A 19,733-nucleotide genomic window follows, 5' to 3' on the forward strand; every position below is an offset into this window, starting at 1 on the left:
CTAAATGTTCATCTGACTTCTCGCTGTCAGACAAACTCACACGCAGCTTACCGCTGATCACGCCCTCCTCCCCAGGAAGGCCCGGTGCCAGGTGGATGTGTGTCCTCCTCATGCGGCTCAGGCCCTGCTGCTGGATGGAGCTCCAGTTGCAGAGGTAGGATCCATGAACGGCCTCAGCAGGGCAGTCTGGAGAACCAGTCAGGACCGGTTTCAGCTCCAAATCCATTACCTGACCACAGCAATGCAAAGAGAGTTAATTACCACAGCATTAGAGAAGTGTTGTCTTTTGACCAGATTAAGCGCTAATACACAGAAAATAACTAACCCGTCTGAAGAGAAATCCGTGTGGTATCAACACGCATTGATTAACTAGTTGTTACGATCTTATAATTAAATTAATATAAGGATATAAATATAAGATCAATGAGGGTTTGTACTTCCCATGTTCTGCTGACATGTCAATATTTGCACCACATAGATAACTGAATCAAATGAAGTAAATGTAATTCAAGTTGAAGATGCACGTTAGCACCAAAGTTGGTGTTAAACCCCAATGTTCTTCCAACACTGATTTATAGGACTGAAATTATATTTCTCCTTTAGACTGAGAGGACTAACAGCCTGTGTCATCTAAAAATGTTATTCATATTTTGAAGGTGTAAATTGGTTTATTGCATTTGTATGAACTCTGGGTTAATTTTCCTTCTGAAGGAAGTCAATTAAAGTACTTGAAATTGAAGTTACTGGTCTACAATAAGGTAAATGGTTTTTTTAAATCTCAAAGCAATTTTGGTGTAAATTGAGTAAATACTGAATACAGAATCTACTCAGGGGTTCAATACATCCTGGCAGCTGGATTTCCTGATGAAACTAAATATCCCCATACCTGCAATGAATGACCCTGACTGGCTCGAATCTGCAGGCGGCCGCCCTCCGGATGAGGGCAGAGCTTGAAGCGCTGCTTGTCATTTGTGGCCACGACTCTTTCGACGTCTTCCAATGAGTATGAGCGGAACTGCGGGTGAGCCAAGAGGTCTTCCACAAACATGAAGCCATCTACGAGGATAACAGTTGACTGTGGTCACACTTCCACAATTGATGGTCTCTCTTGTACTTTGCCCTGCACGGTGCATTGAATCTAACTTAGCAGGAACTGAGGATACAGATGTTGGTTTTGAAATCAAGCAGCCCACTATATCATTTCGATATATAGTTTTAGAACTGTCAAATTTGAAGGAAGCCTATGTTTCACATTTTGTTCTGTTAAAAAGTTAAAGATGATCAAAGGGAAGTTTATGTTGTATGTATACTTGTGAACAAAGTTATTTCCGAAATTGTGAAAGTATCAGGGACGGGAGGGAGAGCCAGTTGTGAGCAGCTCACCTGTTCCCATTTGAAGACCCATCTGGTTGGCGCCATGGCGAAGAGCATACGACAAGGACTTCGACAGGCGGACATCTCTGTCCTTGTAGGGGAGAAGAAGGCATCACTCACAGCAGACACACACTCTCACATTCAGATCTAATAATAGCTCTGGTTTAAAGATAGAACCTTGACTTCACCATACCTAACTATTCATACTGCCCACCATGATACAAGGGTGGCATGAGTCAGATATCAGACTGCGAACTATCAAAGGGAACATCTCAATTTATCGGGCTCCAATCTCTCACCTCTCCACCACGATTTCCTCTCCCTCCTCTTCCTCCTCTGCTACTGTCCATTTAAATGCAGGTGCTCAGTTGTTCAGGTCATGATTTAAAGCTGTTAGATACTTGCCATACATTTAACTTATTTTAATAATATATAAATAAAACGTCTCACCGGATCGCACTGCAGTACACAGTACGATCGTATAGTATAGCTTCCCACTTCCTGGTCATTCTCACGTTTGGCTTGCAGGTGGCACTGTGGGGGGCGGGGCCGCGGAGTCCCGCCACCACCGAAGAAGAACTGCAATTGTCCTGGAAGAAAACATCTCTCAGATAGCCACAGCTGATGCAGGTAAAACAAATACTCCTCACATTTACCAGAAAGAAGCGTAAGGCAGCTAGGAATGTAAGATGTGACATTTCACTGCGACTCAAAGCTCATGTGGTGACGAACAGACGGACAGACTGCGGCTGACGGGGAACATCTCGGAGCTAGAATTGAACACAGAGGCAGAGCTAAGTTTGCTAACTGATGTTAGCATAGTTCAGCTGGCGCTGCCTGTTGGACCGACTCATTTGGGTTTTATTTAATACGTTTGATGAAGTTTGCTGTATTCATCTTGCGCCCTCTGTCGTCTCTCTCTCCTCTGTTTCCTCTTTCTCTCTCTCTCCTCTCTATTTCAGTCTCTTCTGATTATCTCCATCTCCTCTGTTTCTCTCTGTCTATTTCTGTCTCATCTGTCTCTCCGTCTCCTCTGTCGTTCTCTGTCTATCTCTCTTCCATCTCTCTCTTCATCTCTTCTTTCGCTCCTCTGTCGCTCTCTGGCCGTTTATCAATTCCAAGTACGCTGAGTACAGACTTGTGTACTTTTGGAGTTTGGTCTTGGGAGTCCAGACTCCAAAGGACAGGAGGACGAAGGACGGTCTTTCTGCCAGTAGGGGCGAGATCCCCCTAGCGACGCTGGCACTCAGTGGCACCTCAGTGGCACCTCAGTGGCACCTCAGTGGCAAGTCTGTGGCAAGTGCCGCTCGGTGCCAGTACTCAGCGACAACTCACTGGCACCTCACTGGCAACTCACTGGCACCTCACTGGCACCTCAGTGGCAAGTCTGTGGCAAGTGCCACAGACTTGCATAGATAATGTATTTTTTTAGACTTACTTAAAATATGCAATACGATATTGCTGTACAATACTGCTGTACTATATTGAATATTGTTTTGCTACTACTACGTTTCACTTCGTAATATATAACACTTATATACCATGATATGTATAATGTACCCGCCTTTCTTTAATAATAAAAAATATATAATTATTTTTTTTACCATGTCATACTGTTATACCTCCATGAAATTCTCCTTTGAGGAGATGCCACTGTTAGTCTAAAGTTTAAGCACTGGCACTCAGTGACACTTGCCGGCAGTTGCCAGCAGTTGCCAGCAGTTGCCAGCAGATGCCACTACTAGTCAAAAAGTGCCACTACTAGTTAAAAAGTGCCACTACTAGTCAAAAAAGTGCCAGCAGACGGAGGGTCGGCCGCACTGACGAGTCTGCGACGACTCAGTGACAAGCTCCACTGAAGTGCCCGGACAGCGGAAGAAATCACTTTCATGATCACAGAATGGAGGAGCTGCGGTTTAGCTAGATAGATAGATAGATAGATAGATAGATAGATAGCTAAAATAGCTAGATACACAGATGGATATATATATATATATATATATATATAGTGTCTTTTTGTAGACACTTACTTACAATATGCGATAGTGCTGTACATTACTGCTGTACTATATTTAATATTGTTTTGCTTCTACTACGTTTCACTTCGTAATATATTGTAGCGACCCTGTGAAGTGGCTGTCAATCAAAGTGTGGCACCGTGCATGCTGGTCGAGGGGGCGTGCCTGTGATTGGCGGAGTAGAGGAGGCGGGGTTAACCTGTCGGAAAACGGGAGTTAAGGGTGGTTGACGGAACTGTTGTTGTTGACTTTCGACCTGCTAAGCTGAGAGGAACACGCTGTCTGTGTTGGTGGATGCCCAATAAAGGGAGGATTAATAACGTCGTCCCGTCTCCGTGTCATCAGTGCCATAACGTCCGAGACCTTACAATATCATAGTATATAAGTGTAATAGATTACGAAGTGAAACGTAGTAGTAGCAAAACAATATTAAATATAGTACAGCAGTAATGTACAGCACTATCTTATTGCATATTGTCAGTAAGTGTCTACAAAAAGACACTAATTAATATATATATATATATTAATTAGTGTCTTTTTTATATATATATATACACACACATCCATCTGTGTATCTAGCTATTTTAGCTATCTAGCTAAACCGCAGCTCCTCCATTTTGTGATCATGAAAGTGATTTCTTCCGCTGTCCGGGCACTTCAGTGAAGCTTGTCACTAAATCGTCGCAGACTCGTCACTGCGGCCGACCCTCCGTCTGCTGGCACTTTTTGACTAGTAGTGGCACTTTTTAACTAGTAGTGGCACTTTTTAACTAGTAGTGGCACTTTTTGACTAGTAGTGGCAAGTGCTGGCAACTGATGGCAAGTGCCGGCAAGTGTCACTGAGTGCCAGTGCTTAAACTTTAGACTAACAGTGGCATCTCCTCAAAGGAGAATTTCATGGAGGTATAACAGTATGACATGGTAAAAAAAATAATTATATATTTTTTATTATTAAAGAAAGGCGGGTACATTATACATATCATGGTATATAAGTGTTATATATTACGAAGTGAAACGTAGTAGTAGCCAAACAATATTCAATATAGTACAGCAGTATTGTACAGCAATATCGTATTGCATATTTTAAGTAAGTCTAAAAAAATACATTATCTATGCAAGTCTGTGGCACTTGCCACAGACTTGCCACTGAGGTGCCAGTGAGGTGCCAGTGAGGTGCCAGTGAGTTGTCGGTGCCAGTGATTGCACTCGCCCTCTCTCCTTTCTGCATTGGAACAGCAGCTGACTTGATGACGTCAGCACATCAGCTGTTCTTGCTCCTGAGTTTACTCCAATTATTTACTGTAGAGTATTTTTACAGTCAAACAAAATAGGACAACCCTGCTCTTTTCATTATCCTTTCAATATAACTATTGTATTTTGATTTGTTTGTGTGTGTGTGTGTGTGTGTGTGTGTGTATATCATACCTGCAAACTTGTCACCTTTCGGTGAAATTCACCGTTTTGAACTCAAAATAGGTCATCCACGTGAATCGTGGAGATCCGAAGAGTTTTTGTTTTGGGGGGGGGGGGGGGGGGTCACCTGGCCCGCTGCCGTTGAGATTGCAGTGAGACGGGAGAAAATGTGAAGTGGTGCTCTTCGCAATAAAACATCTTTGATGGACGTGTCGCGTCTCGGCCAATCAGCGTTCAGATGTCCACAGCATTTGGGAAGTTAGGTTAGCTTGAATGTTAGTCCGCTACATCTGCTGCTGTCACGCTGCACGGTGTAGCGATGCTAACAAAGTACCCGTACGTTAAACACGATGTGATTTAGCATATTTTTAGTATCGATACTTAATTAAGAGAGCGATCAGAGCGCACGCGCTGCTCCGTGTCGAGCTGTCTGCGCACACTGCGCTGCGCAGCTCACAGCAAGAGAAGTGGCGCAGCTTTAGAGACCGACTTCGGCTTAAAAAATAAAAAGATGCCAGAAGTGAAATGTTTCAGTCTGTAAAGTTGTGTAACTCTCCAGCTGCTCATCCTGATGAACTGTGTATCATCTGGTCAGAGACTAACGGCCTCATAGTGTATAATCAATGCTATGATGGAACCATGTAGTTTCATTCATATCTGGCTGTATTAATACTAATATGACTGTCATTTGTTAAGTGTTGAAAAAGTTGGTAAAAAGTGAACCATACAGATGTTTTATTTATTACTATTATAGATAAATATACCAGTCTCGTATTAATGGTACCATATTGTTTTTATGGTATTGTATTGAATTCTGGTATCGGGTATCATGATATTTATGGCAGGTATGTAATATGTATAGAAGTTATAATATGAGTATCGTGACAAACAGGGAGAGACAGAACAGATTCAGGGAAAAGTCCATGAGGACTGTTCAGGCAAAAGGAAGTTGGTTCATGAATGACTTTAACCATATTATATATAATGACAATGTATATTTGTTATTACTATCATTATAGGGCTGTCAGAGCGGAGGAACTTTTGTTCTTAAACTGTTTATTATCATTATTTAGATTTGTGGTTGTGGTTCTAAAAGCTTTGAGGCTTCAAACAACGTTGTCACCTTTTGCACCCCTCATGAGTTTGCAGGTATGGTATATATATATATATATAATTCAAAATAAAATAATCATACATGTATAATTGTTTATTTATTGTGGACACAATAAAAACATATATATATATATATATATACAGTTATAATCATATATATATATATAATTCAAAATAAAATAATCATACATGTATAATTGTTTATATATTGTGTACACAATAAAAACATATATATATATATACAGTTATAATCATATATATATATATAATTCAAAATAAAATAATCATACATGTATAATTGTTTATATATTGTGGACACAATAAAAATATATATATATACAGTTATAATCATATATATATATAATTCAAAATAAAATAATCATACATGTATAATTGTTTATATATTGTGTACACAATAAAAACATATATATATACAGTTATAATCATATATATATATAATTCAAAATAAAATAATCATACATGTATAATTGTTTATATATTGTGTACAAAATAAAAACATATATATATATACAGATATAATCATATATATATATATATAATTCAAAATAAAATAATCATACATGTATAATTGTATATATATTGTGTACAAAATAAAAACATATATATATATATATATACAGATATAATCATAGATATATATATTATTTATATATATATATAATAAATATATTGAATTGTACTCGGGCTGCGACTGATGATGTTTCACGAGGACACAAGTACAGAGAAGTACAGACAAGGACGCTGATTGATAAACGCCTCTGTCTCCCTTTGTCTAATTCTGTTTCATTGGCCTCTCCATCTCCTCTTTCTCTCTTCTGTCAGAGTGTTGTAACCAAGACAAAGTTACGAGTGGACTGAAGACATCGGGCAGGGCGCCACGGAATCGTAACGTAAGATGCGTCACAAACAGTAAACAGCGCCTAAAGAGAGGAAGAAGCCATACTTTTTTCGTAAGTGTGCCGAAATGTTTATTTTACAATGTGTGCCCCAAAATCTTTATATTTCTTTGTGGTTGTTATGTGTTGATATTAATCTTAACTTTTAGCTAACTAACCGTAACCTGAGTTCACCTGAGACGGATAAAGGAGGGATGGGAGGATTAACAACAAATGTGTTGAAGAGCGCTCAGGGTGTCCCTCCACTCTGCCGCAGACTGGCTAATTGCTAGAAAACTGTCTGCCCTGGCGCCCACCGAATGCAGCTGATGCCCCTTTTTCTTTCGAATTGCTTAACTTAATTGGTGCTGTGGACAAATAAGACAAATACAACAAATGCAAGTCAGGGTGGAAGGCTCTGGACGACAACATGCTGGGGGCAGTTCCTTTGAACCGGCCCACTCCTCCGAGTTTGAGTTGAACATTTTGTCTGATATCAGAGTGCATTGTGTTGTGCTCTTAGTGGGACGGAGGCTCATTGATGACCTGTGTTGCTTTCAAGGATAGTCACTCATGTACTCCATAATATTTGAATAAGTACAGTAGTTAAAAATAGTATCACATGAGTTCTCTTTAAATTCCTCTCAAATGGCAGATTGCTGTTCAGTTTATGGAACCCAATAAAAATAGGACAGTTTATTCCAAAATCTAAGAAGGAAGAAACTGAAACTATAAACACATTTATCTATATGTAATGCCGTTAGGGGTAAATAGGCAAACATGTTTTAAATCTAGATAAACTGACCCTTTATGGATGTTTCAAACTGACTTCAAAAAATTAAAAAAATGTCACGATACACGGAGCTATCTGTTGGGATTTATTTTAGTGACACTAGCATCGTCTGTTTGTGTCTGTGCCTTTTTACATTTTGATTGCCTCTGTTGCCAGGCGATGGAGTTCCCTCAGCATTCCCAGCAGCTGCTGTCAGCTCTGCGCTCCCAGCGCCAGCGGGGCTTCCTCTGCGACTGCACCGTCGTGGTGGGCTCTTCCCGTTTCCTGGCTCACAAGGCTGTTCTGGCTTCCTGCTCTCCGTTCTTCCACATGTTCTACTCCGACTCTGCGGGGGTCCTCGGTGGAAACGCCACCAGCAGCTCCGTCACACTTGACAGCGACATTGTCACGTCTGCTGCCTTTGGCTTGCTCTTGGACTTTTTCTATGAAGGCGTGCTGCAGCTGGACGAGTCTCCGCCAGTGGAGGACATATTGGCCGCTGCAAGCTTCCTGCACATGAACGAATTGGTGAGAGTCTGCAAGAAACGACTGCAGAGACGAGGGCCTCTCGCTGAGGCAGACAGCACTCGCTCTGAAGAGAGCGCTGGTGGGAGGAGGGCAACAGAGACGGGAAAGAAGGGTGACAGTGGAGCTGAGCCTGTGGTCGCCATGGCAGGGGATTTCATGAATCCAGCCGCCACGGCAGCACCAGTTCCATCAGTATCCATAATGATGGGGAAAAGTCCGTTGGCGTCTGTAAAGTCTGAACATAGGACGGGTGGGGGGTCGTCAGAAGCACGGGTTAAGACTCCTCTGAGTCCCGACCTCGCTGATACCACGCAGCCAGGCATGGATGCCCCTCCTCTGGCCTCAGGCGGAGAGCTGGTGCAGGGCGTCATCACAGGCCGGTCGGCCCCTGTCGCAGGAGGTCACGGGGAGGTGTCGGCACTCTGCAGCCCTTGCAGCACCACGGAGTTATACAGGTACATGTTCGATTTTAATTTCTAAACTGTAATAACTTGGAAAAATAAATGTTGTTGCTTTGTGTACTGATGGATATTTTTTTTACGATTTGTTGTTCATAAAAAACTGTTTAGAGTATATCTCTCTTTCTTTCACCAGCCATTGCAGTAACCAGCAGCCCTCCTCGTCTTCTTCCTCCCTGGTGCCAGTGGGTCAGGCTAGTGGTCGGTCAGTGGCTGCTTATTCCCAGCCAGGATCCACCCTCTGCCCTAGCCCACAGCAGGACGTACCCAGACTGCCACGGGATGACTCTGTCAAGAATCCCTCAGAGGCGTACCGTGCAGATGCATCAAGTGCAAGACAACAGACGGTCATGTCATCGGCACGAACCCCACAAAACCCAACACACTCACTGCCGCAGCGAGCACTTCCCCAGATCCGAATCCAGAACGCCGTGTCGCTGCAATGCCAGAGCTTGGACTTCTACTCTGCTCCTCGGACCCAAACCCTGAAGGGACCTGAGGGGAATGCGGAAGCTTTGGCCACCACGAGAAATGAAAGATCTCACCCTCGTATGGGCAGTGTGAGGACAGACTACACTGATGGAGAGAAGTTGATTATCAAAGTGGAGGCCATTGTTATATCTGACGAAGAGTTGGAGGACGAGACGGAAAGCAGAGACAGAGAATCCGTGATGAAAGTAAACGATGAGTTTGAAGAAGAGGAGGAGCTGCACAGTCCTCAGTTTCTCCCCTCCCACCCACAGGGCGTCTTACACATGACCTCCCATTTAAATGACTACTCCTTTCCCCTCTCTCCGTCCTCTTCGTCCTCCGGTGCCGGCCCTTCCTCCCAGGACACTTCCTCCTTCACCCTCATCCCTTCGTCCACCGCTCAGCCGCATTCAGACCCTCCTTCCTACTTCCAGGACTTCCAGGACTCATTGGGAAACTTTGTAGAAGACGTACCCACGTGTGGAGTCTGTGGAAAGACGTTCTCATGTACATACACACTGAGGCGCCACGCCATCGTGCACACGCGTGAACGTCCCTACGAGTGTCGCTACTGCTACCGGAGCTACACACAATCAGGTGACCTCTACAGACATATACGGAAAGCTCATGACCACACGCTGCCCGCCAAACGCAGCAAGGCAGACATGGAGCCCTCCCTGCCACCACAACCACCACCTCTTAGCTAACACACACACTAGTGTATTTCTATACTTATGCACACATAACAAACTTTAACATGATCGCTTAACTTGAATTCTATATTTTAACCTAACTCGAGCAAAGCTGCACCTAACTATCACTTTAATTTTAAATTGATTTGTGGGTTATTTCCTTAAATAATCAATAATAATAGTAATGTACACTTTTATAAAATTCTTCTCTACATCTGACCCATCCTTAGTTATTAAGGAGCAGGGAAGCGCCCGGGAGTGACTGGGGGTTCAGTGCCTTGCTCAAGGACACTTCAACATGCAACTAATGGGGAGAGCGGAGATCAAACCGGGTACCTTGTGGTTGTGGGATGACCGCTCTCCCCATGAGCTACATCCGACCCAATAGTAAGTTTGTGTCCAAAAAAAATGTAAAATGGTATTTTCCCAAATCTTAACTGTTTATCAACATGTAACATAGCACTGAGTGACCAGACCAACAGGTATTGATGGCCAATCATAACACTTTACGGTGGGACTTTGCACTTATCAGATGGGAAAAAAATATATCCTGAGGGTCAGAGAGACATAAACAGACTACAGCATAGATGAGCTGGTATTAAAGTATAAGGGTAGTTAAAAATTAAACAGGAAGTTGCATATCAGCCGTGTCTGTTGTTTTCAAGAGTGCCTTCATGGCGCACCATTTAACAATGTCCGTCTCAAACACAACCCATGTTAGATAAATGGTTGTGATTGGCCCAGAAGCTTCTGCGAGAGCAAATAAAATAAGAGCTCTCGGATTTGTCTTGGTCCCCATGAGTGCATAAATACCAGAATTCTCACACACACACAGACACTAAACATGTGGCAGTGCTACCACTCGTCATATATGAACATGCTTAATGCTCATATGTGAATGTCTCCTTAGAACCCTACAACTTGTTTCTATTGTGCAAAACTTTCGCAGGGATTTTACATTTTGGGTTTGTCATTTTTTAATACCTTTATCATTATTAATGCTTATAAATATTCTCTAAAACCTCATTGTTGTAAGACGATTTAGAAGATATTTAAGCTGAGTTTTAACAAGATATGCGACATCCTACACTTAATGTGCAAATAAAGGAAAGATATTGTGTTTTGGATTTTATTAGTTACAATAATTGTAATTCGTATGACTGCCTTCTCAGTGTGTGACTGTCAGCAAAGTTTGACTGATTGTAAATGTAAAAGCATTGTAACGTTGAGTGTTTTTTAATCAGATAATGCCATTTTATAACTTGTAATACAAGCGTTTCCTTGCATCAGTTTTAATGAAGCCGCTTCATCAATAGCCGACGTCAACAATTTATCTGATGAAGTAGAAAATGTGCCAAAAAGTCTTTTCTGTGTCTCCTCCCAACATGCAGCGAGAAGTCTTTGATTAGGAATCATTCCTGAGTGAAGTAACTGACCCAGATATGTCAGTGGCAGCCAAATAAACTGATTAACTTTACAGACCCACCAATATATGCATTTACAGTGGCTTTGCAGGATTGTTTACATTATTTTACTTATAATTTGGTCAGAATATTTTAGCACCGTGGCCATATTGTCCTTACTTATAATTTTGCTACATATTTCATAGTTTTTGTTTAGCATTCTCCATCAGCATTAATTCAAAGAAGGGAGGAATGTATAAAGACTTTTTCAACTGTTTAACTTCCAGCCGACATGGTAGTGTTGCAGTGGAAGGAAGAAAGGACTAAATGAGTTTGAGGATCCACCCTTTGTGTGTGTGTGGCTTTTATTATGTTCCATGTGATCTTTCCCTCTCTCGTTTCTCCTGTAATGTGGCAGAATATACAGTACAAGCACACTTGGACAACACATTATTCTGCCTTCTCTTTATGTGTTTAGATTTGAACTTTAAATGTGCCTGAATGTCTGTTTGGAGTTATTGCTTCTGCACCACATCACTAATTGGTATTGGAGTTTTGTATTCTCAGAAGGGACAGTGGAGTCAGCAGTCATTTCATCCTTGTGTCATGGTGGCGGGTGTGCAACATCTAAATGTTACTTAGTAAATAAACACTGTGTTTAAAAGAAATAAAGTGAACATACTGTTGTTTTCGATGAATTACAATCACACAGGTTGGTCACTTATTTCAAACATTTTTATTTCACGACAAAAGAACATACAAAAATATAAACATCACGTCTATTACTCTGCAACAGTACCGCGGAACTCGTGAGCATTTCTTTGTCTGACTGCAGCCAGCAAACCATGTTCCACTGGTAACCTCGGAGCAGACGGTTGTTTTCTCTCTTCAGTCTTCGACTGGGCCGTGGATCTGTGAAGAGACAGAATATCATCGTCCACCTACAAATCTGTCTGTCCTTGTATTTCTGACAACCATTTTCTAATAAAATAGTGTAAATGAAGTCGCTTTTGTCAAATTTGACTATTTGTTCAACTGAAGAAAAACAATACAAATGACAAAGCAAAAATATTGTTCCAACAGCAAATGTACAACCCAGAAATTTATTTTTGTTTAATAATATTGTATCTATAAATCATAAAGGTAATTTCATGTGCTTCCCGAACTCCGTTTCCACCCGAAGGTGGTGTTGTGTGTCTGGGGGAGTCGGATAAAGTGTGAATAAAAACCAGACGAAGAATATGTCGATCCATCTGGTGTTGTGTGTGTGTGTAAAAAGCTTTCAATAAAAGACCAACCAAGGGGCTCGGAATGAGAATGCTTTGGAGGTCGTTGCTCAAGCACGAGCTTCCCTGAGCTTTTTGATCAAACCATCGCCATAGAAAAAAAAAACCTCACTCAGCGAATCAAAAACCTACCTAACTAAAAAACAAGCAGAACAGTGGTCCGAGCAGCAAAAAGAGGAAGCACAGAAAAGAAAAATTTAAAAATTTTTAAAGCATGTGTGCCATGCATCATCAAGCAACCTCAAGGAAACCTCAATCATTCATGGGCGACACCACTTACCACTAACTCACCCAGATTTAGAGCAAGTAGGTGAAAAAGAAACCACAAAGTACACATAGAGAAGATGATGGGAGAGGAGTCAGGGAGGAAGCAAATGTCTTGCCACACCATCTCCCCATTATGTGTGTACAGGTCAGTCACTGAGTCTTCATCCTTCATCAAAGAAAAAGGCCGTCAAGGCGAAAACTGCTGGACCATTCAAGTCCTTCTGCCAAGTCCTTCGCTGCACTGCGACTGCAACCAGAGGACCAAACTGTTCCTACAGAAATCCGGACCAGTGCCTCTGATCCCGACGACCACGAGCAGAGGGGAAGACTGATTCAAAGGGGGCCGCTCCGCAAGACAGCCAGTAGCGTCAGTGACAAACAAAAGAAACTCTTAATCCTCGCTCTCCGTGATGATGGGAGCCGAGAGAGAGGTCCCGAAAAAGAAGAAGAGGAGAGGAAGAGAGAAGAGAAAAGCAGACTCAGAGTTAAGCAGAGAAAATGGTGTGGACCCATCATTATCTATCGATGGCCCCATGGCCATGCGATGAAGCGTTCTGGTTTTGTTTTTTTTGTTACAGTAGAAGACGCTGCAAAGAGGAGAGGAAGGGAGGAGAAGAAGAACATGGCTAGTCTCTACCGCGAGAGAAGACACAAGAGCACAGAATACACAGACCATGAATGGGGAAGAAGAAGACATGTCTCCCGTGTAAAAGAAAATATAAACTAAACTTTGGGTTTATTGTGGACATGTTGTAAACTCCTCTCAAGAACTGACAATTATTTGATTGATGAGTTTGACTAAAAAAAAGATTCCCAAAAGAATTAATTGTAGTATTATTAACAAATTATGGTAAGAAAAAAATCATAATCTCAGAAAATAATGTCAAACCTTAATACGAAATGGTGTTGTGTGTGTGTGTGTAAAGCTCAATAAAAAAGGCTGGACAAAGGGGGTGCTCAGAGGTCGCTCGAGGTGTCGTGTGCTGAGAGCCACGTCTCCTCTTCCCCTTTGATCAAAAAATTCAAAGATACTACGTTGTCTGTGATTCATTTCTCACCTCCTTGACCGTGAATATTTTACATGATATAGAGAGGAAAAAACCTATCACATGTGGACTAAGTTATGACTGGAAGACCCAAGGTGAATCAAACCATTATTAGGCTAAAGAATTTATGTAACTTTAACAACACAAAATGTATTGTTTGTAAATCGGTCTGGATACCAAACAAGAGAACTCACCGCCTCGGCCAACTCAGGCCAATCCATCGCCATCACGACCGTGTCGTCAGAGTTTGGCAGCGTCTCCAGGTTCCAGTAGGTCAGCTTGTCAAACACAGAGGATACCGTCAATGTCCGGTCCTGGAAGACATATTCACACATATTATTGACCATCGTCGTGAAGACAGTCTCAGAATCCTGACACGCACAAAAATGAGATTTTATGGCCAGTCAGTGCTTTGCCTAATGTTGACTGAGCCAGAATGCTGGTCAGTGTAGATCGTTTTAGTGACATGAACAATGACATAAGTGATGTTTACCTCTTGGTCAGAGCTGGACTTGTTGATCTCTTTCATCACCAAGCCAGTGTAGCCCTGTGGACAGCTGAGCTCCTGCCCTTTCAATCCACGTCCTCGAAATGACACGGTCTTTTCTGTAATTAGACAAATGCACAAAGGAATTTTGTCTTAAAAACGAATGTGGGATAAAAACATCACACACTCCTTTTTAAGTCTGTGTATTCTACATGCATCATGCGTGATAATGCTGTTTTGACTAATTTGTAAAGAAACTAAACGTATCCCTTTTCTTTTCAGGATGAATGAAAGAATGAAGTATCACCACGTTTCATTATAATTTGTGGGATTATTCTAGTGAAGTGCGAACTGGACCAGTAACAACACGCTGGGAGAGAGGCTGAGTGTACCTAGTTTGCAGTCTTTCGTGGTAGCAGTGAGGTATCTGGAGACCTGGGCCGGCCCATTGTGTTCAATCTCACAGGGCATGAGGTGAACTGGGACTCGCTGGGCCTCACCCACAGATGATACCTGAACACGAGTAACCCTGGTGTTACAAGACATCCTGCAACCAGAAGACAGAAAAGGACAAACACATGATTAACAACAACTTAAACTATTATATTTAAACCTAGATTATTACTCTGATTTGAGACATATAAAGGTTGCCTCTGAAGTATATGCTGGCTCCAACAGATATAGATTTTCCTAATTAGAATAACTATGATAATGTACCATTGGGAGCTGACAACAGAGCAGACTTCCCCTTAAATAAACAGCATGCCACCTCTAGTAAGACGTTGTCGTATTAGCGTGTTTTCTAAATTCCTCTCCAACGTCATCAAACGTGTTGTTACATGACTTAAATGTGGATTTGAGAACCGTAACTGCAAAATTACCTTTAAGCACTTTTCCAAACGCTTTTCTGAAATAAAATATACAATTGTACTTTTTCCGGTTTGCACCAGTCGCAGCGCGTGATTGGACGAAATTGTCTTCTTCTACGGTGTGAGATATGTTGGCGTTTTTTTCTGGACCGCCGGAAGATGTCGCCTCCTCCTGTTGAGAGATTTCTTTACTTGGTTTTTTTCTTTCTAATTCACTTATTTTGGTCAAGGTCGCAAGCATTTCTGGGATTTCCCTCTGTTATCAAATACTTAAAATAACATATGATACAACATACTCCATTCCTATTTGGGGATTTTATCCCTGCAATTTAGAATGAATGCTCAATAAAAGCAATATAGAATACAGGTCCAGATGCTTTACATTCCTCCTCTTAAAATAGTAAATGTTACCACCGTTGTAAGACCATGGTTGATCAAATTGGGTGTTTATTCAATTGAAGTAACTTTGTACAGACATGTAAACTATTTTGTAATTTTGGACGTTATCAGAAAACATTCCACACTTAAACATATAAGTACGGATTGGGATGTATGCAAATAGAATAGAATAAACTTCTAAAGTCAAATTATCATCCAACATTGTCACTGTCAGTTGTGAAGAATTTTTTAAAAAACTTGAGCTTCGGCCCTGCTGTCAGGAGCTCTGTTCCAGTTGGCAGCAGCTGCAGCGCTCTGCATGTGGGATGGACTTGACGATGTCCAACAGCAGCTTTTCAGCAGTTAAAGTTGGGGGGCGGGGGGTTGTGATGACACCATTTCATCCAGAAAGTATCAAACTGTGGACAAAGAGACTACAAGGAAGAATAATGTATTTCCTAACAACTCATAGTTGGCCAACAGAAACCAGAGGTGAGTGTTTTTCTTCCAAGACTGAGTATTGTTGGGCGTGTTGCTGTTGGATATCACATGAACATTAGACAAAACAAGGTTTGTACATGGTTAGTGAATAAAAAGTGCTTTAGTGACCCCACTAACCTTTCCAGCATAACTCTTGATCTGAAAATGTTCATGGTTGGGTTATAGTCATTGTTACATTGTTATACATATATTTGCTATTCATATGATTTGTATGCAAAATCTTGAATTTAACCAGTCTGTCATATATTTAGAGTGAACCAACGTACAATATTTCTCTCTGCAATGTAGCGGAAATAGAACATGTCTATGAGAAAGAGAAGACTTATACGTACCTCAAATTTTTACAAAATATGTTATATTCCATCACTCAACTTTAGTTACATGAAATGAGAAAATAAAAGGCCCCCTTTTACAGACACTTGATGACCATTTGAGCAAAATCGATAATTACTGCCTATCCAGGCAATAATGACACAAGATGTGTAGTTAACAAACTGATACACATTGATGTGTTGCCTCTTTGCTTCAAGATGCCTGTAAAAGAGTTAAAAGTGTTAGTTGACTGTTGGCAGTTTGTTTCAGTCATCTGATATGAAAGACCTCTGCTTGTGACTGAGATTGGACTCAGTGGTTTCCCAGCTCTCAGTCTATCAAAGGGGTTCTTGTGTCTCTAGATTTCATGAGATCATAGCATCATCAACCACACCTTCTTGATGACGTCTTTTTGGGTAAGGAACATAAAACCTTCTCGAGAACATTCGAGGCGTTTCAAGGAAAGCGACTGTAGACCTGAGCCAAACTTAGCCAGTAGGGTCCTTTTCATTCTCTCTCATCTTTTAAAACATGCTTATGATGTGGTTGCATTTAACTTCCTGATCTTCTGTTGTATGTTTCTCATGAAGCGGTGGTTTTTCGAAGTGTAGACTTCATGGATCAATAAACTCATTCGCAGCCAGAAGATGATAAAGAACCGTCAGGCCTCAGTGGCCCAGCTGTGCTGGGGCTCCGGGATGCTGTCGTCATGGTGATCTCAAATGCCCGTCAGAAAGCGAAACAGGGATTTATTCTGGTCTTTGTCATCATCCTGCTCCTCTTGATGGCCGCCTTTATATACGGCAGCTTCTACTACTCTTACATGCCCGTGGCCTCCTTTTCCACACCTGTGCACTATTATTACAGGTGTGTATGTGAAGTCTTACAAAGACTGTGTCGCTGCTGTATGTTTAATTCTTGCTTGTAATCTCAATCATTTATGTTGAATGTAGGACAGACTGTGAATCTCCTGGGTCTTTTGTGTGCTCTTATCCAATGGCCAACATATCTCTGATGAGGAATAAGAAACCTGTACGTATGCGTGTGTGTGTGTGTGTGTGTGTGTGTGTGTGTATGCATCTATGTATCTACTGTGTATCAATCTATACTTCTGTATTCAGGTGCTGACATTCGGCCAGGCCTATCAGATGTCCCTGCAACTGGAGATGCCTGATTCTCCGACCAATCATAAGATGGGGATGTTCATGATCAAGACAACCTGTTTCTCTCGAAACGGAGCGCGAGTTGCCTCCTCTGCTCGCTCTGTGAGTCTTTGAATAGTTCATCTCCCGGTGTTTCATTACCAGAGCCTGCAAAACCCAATGATTCACGTTTGCATTGCTGTGTGTTTCTTAGGCAAGACAGCAGCTGTCCACCTCCAGCTCTCGTTTTGTGAGTACGGTGCTGACGCACACTAACGCTTTAATCACACGATTAAGATTAGGGCTGCTTCTGCATGCTGCAACATAAGCTGATCTCAGTGCTCAGGGGATGGAGAAGACGGGACAAACATGTGATCTAATGACTGCTACAACAAATACAGGGTGGGAGTCAAGGTCTTCCATGTGTAAGGGTTAAACATCATTCATTCAAATTATTTGATGAGACACAGAGAGAAAAGAAAAGCATTTACATTGTGATGCAATCGAGTGCAACAGTAATATAGACTTCACATATCAGTAAAGTGTCGATAAAGTACTTTTTGAGGCTGTTTTGTGATGTCTTGGCATTAAATCACAAAATGTTTTGAATATATTAGCCTACTGATTAGCGTCACACAATTGAAACATTCAGTAAAATACTCACAGCTTTTCTTACTTCCTTAGAACTTAGTCAACACAAAATTTGTGTTTTTGGTTTATACTGAAACTGAACTTTGCAGACCTACTGTATTGCACCTCATAAAGTAGTCCACTGAGCTCAGCTTCTGTTAGTGGACATCAAACTGAGCACACAATCGAATCATGGAGTTATAGGATGTATAGCTTTTGCATCCATGACAACATCAGTTATCCTTTCTGTAATATTAATCATGACATCATTGAAAACACCTTCTAGGGATATCATGCATTTTTTAAGGAAAGAGCGGGTTAATGAAGGAGACTGAAATGAACTGTGGTGTCCTGCTGTCAGAGCATGCTGCGATACCGCTCAGACCAGCTGAGGTACCTGGGCACGCTGCTGTTCCTCCAGCCTTTCTGACCGGAGTCTCTGAGCATAAACAAGTGCTGGAGGTGGAGCTCTTCTCAGACTTCACGGAAGACCCTGTGAGTCAAGCACTACTCTGTGAATGTGTCCGCACGTGTCAGGATGCATAAACAGCAAGCAGTTATTTCGTTAGAGTCTACCTCATAGGTTTGTCTTCATGTACACAGTATGTCTCCTCGATTACGGCCTTCATCGAGATCCTGTCCAGCAAGGTGCAGATCTACTCCTCTCAGCTCGATATTCGTGCTCACTTCACTGGTATGAGGTAAGAGTGTGTCCACCATGCTTTACAATAGATCATACAAATGATTTTGAAATAATGTTTTTTTTAAATCCATATTCTTTAAATATACAGCACAACATGAGGCTGCAATAGAGTTAGAGTTAGTAATATCACACCAAAACACATTTCAACTTTGATCATAACACAGAAAATCTATTGTCTTGTGTAACACTGGAACTGCAGATGAAAATGTTGGCTAATTTTGGCTTTTTTTTATTCCATGAGTATATCTACTCTGAAATAAACTAAACTAAAGACCAGAAGCTACGTTTCTACACTATAAGAACTCCTTGAAAGTAACCTACTGGTAAATAAGTATGCCTTAAACTGAGAGAAAGCCTTTTTTAGCATCACATCATAACTACTGTCTTTGTTTTTCTATCAGATACTTGTTGTTCAACTTCCCTCTCCTGTCAGCCATGGTGGGCGTGTCCAGTAACTTCATCTTCCTCAGTGTCATCTTTGTCCTCTTCTACGTGAGGCTGCTGCTGAAAGTGGATTGGGGAGCAGAGCAGGTGAGAGGAGAGGTTCCAGCTCTTTAACTGCTGCTACAGGGCTACAAACTTTATTACCGGTAGATTGAAGTTTAAGTGAGTGAAATATTACCAGATTCCTCAGATGCTAAGACTCAACAAGCTCTGAGAGCTTGTTTTCCTCCTTGTTTACAGATCAGAACAGAGGGACTGCTGTCAGATAGTGATAGGAACACAAACAACAACCAAGAAGAGGAGGAAGACGATGCTGTTGCAGGTGCAAAGAAAACGGCACAGAGAAGTTTTGCATTTTTATCATTTGCATCAGTGACGTAGTACTGACTACAAAATTAAAATTGACAGGTACTGCATATCTGATGTCACCTTCAGATGACCCCCACACATCTGAGCCAAGCATCAACACAGAGGAGCAGAACAGACGGGTTCACCTCCATACTACAACAAATGAAACAGAAGCAGCCTGA

At 41.6% G+C, this 19,733-nt stretch overlaps 3 protein-coding genes and 1 pseudogene across 4 annotated transcripts in view; 2 read left to right on the plus strand and 2 right to left on the minus strand.

The window, feature by feature from the left end:
• LOC130209314 (tRNA 2'-phosphotransferase 1-like) overlaps positions 1-1,851 on the minus strand; it is a 5,413-nt gene extending 3,562 nt beyond the window's left edge. Inside the window, exons 1-4 of the mRNA XM_056438875.1 lie at positions 1,674-1,851; positions 1,384-1,465; positions 887-1,056; positions 18-229 (exon numbers count right to left, since the gene is read on the minus strand). Coding sequence (XP_056294850.1) covers positions 18-229; positions 887-1,056; positions 1,384-1,465; positions 1,674-1,724 — 515 coding nt within the window. The 5' untranslated portion in view covers positions 1,725-1,851. The remainder of the gene's footprint in view (positions 1-17; positions 230-886; positions 1,057-1,383; positions 1,466-1,673) is intronic.
• A 127-nt stretch (positions 1,852-1,978) lies between these two features.
• zbtb3 (zinc finger and BTB domain containing 3) lies at positions 1,979-10,855 on the plus strand. 2 transcript variants are annotated; one of them, XM_056439774.1, is made up of 4 exons: positions 1,979-2,004; positions 6,762-6,889; positions 7,764-8,569; positions 8,709-10,855. In XM_056439774.1, the coding sequence occupies exons 3-4, from the start codon at positions 7,767-7,769 to the stop codon at positions 9,748-9,750; spliced, it is 1,845 nt and encodes a 614-aa protein (XP_056295749.1). In that variant the 5' UTR covers positions 1,979-2,004; positions 6,762-6,889; positions 7,764-7,766; the 3' UTR covers positions 9,751-10,855. The 2 variants fall into 2 exon arrangements, with proteins under 2 accessions (XP_056295749.1, XP_056295748.1); XM_056439773.1 differs by lacking the exons at positions 1,979-2,004; positions 6,762-6,889 and having other exon boundaries at positions 6,896-8,569.
• A 1,000-nt stretch (positions 10,856-11,855) lies between these two features.
• rnaseh2c (ribonuclease H2, subunit C) lies at positions 11,856-15,184 on the minus strand. The gene is made up of 5 exons (XM_056439775.1): positions 15,106-15,184; positions 14,617-14,771; positions 14,231-14,343; positions 13,932-14,051; positions 11,856-12,050 (listed from the first exon to the last, which is right to left on the minus strand). The coding sequence occupies exons 2-5, from the start codon at positions 14,768-14,770 to the stop codon at positions 12,027-12,029; spliced, it is 411 nt and encodes a 136-aa protein (XP_056295750.1). The 5' UTR covers position 14,771; positions 15,106-15,184; the 3' UTR covers positions 11,856-12,026.
• A 1,501-nt stretch (positions 15,185-16,685) lies between these two features.
• Positions 16,686-19,733, plus strand: LOC130209315 (seipin-like; annotated as a pseudogene).

This window comes from Pseudoliparis swirei, chromosome 19, assembly GCF_029220125.1.
Source record: "Pseudoliparis swirei isolate HS2019 ecotype Mariana Trench chromosome 19, NWPU_hadal_v1, whole genome shotgun sequence".
NCBI lineage: Eukaryota > Metazoa > Chordata > Actinopteri > Perciformes > Liparidae > Pseudoliparis > Pseudoliparis swirei.

What these genes read in the sequence shown, in the direction of transcription:
- zbtb3 (XM_056439773.1), top strand. Translation starts at nt 7,629, where the DNA reads ATGTTTCAAACTGACTTCAAAAAATTAAAAAAATGTCACGATACACGG. An exon ending in AGCACCACGGAGTTATACAG is followed by an intron (nt 8,570 to 8,708) that starts GTACATGTTCGA and finishes TTCTTTCACCAG; the next exon opens with CCATTGCAGTAACCAGCAGC.
- rnaseh2c (XM_056439775.1), bottom strand. Translation starts at nt 14,770, where the DNA reads ATGTCTTGTAACACCAGGGTTACTCGTGTTCAGGTATCATCTGTGGGT. An exon ending in CACGAAAGACTGCAAACTAG is followed by an intron (nt 14,344 to 14,616) that starts GTACACTCAGCC and finishes GTCTAATTACAG; the next exon opens with AAAAGACCGTGTCATTTCGA. An exon ending in AGTCCAGCTCTGACCAAGAG is followed by an intron (nt 14,052 to 14,230) that starts GTAAACATCACT and finishes TATGTCTTCCAG; the next exon opens with GACCGGACATTGACGGTATC.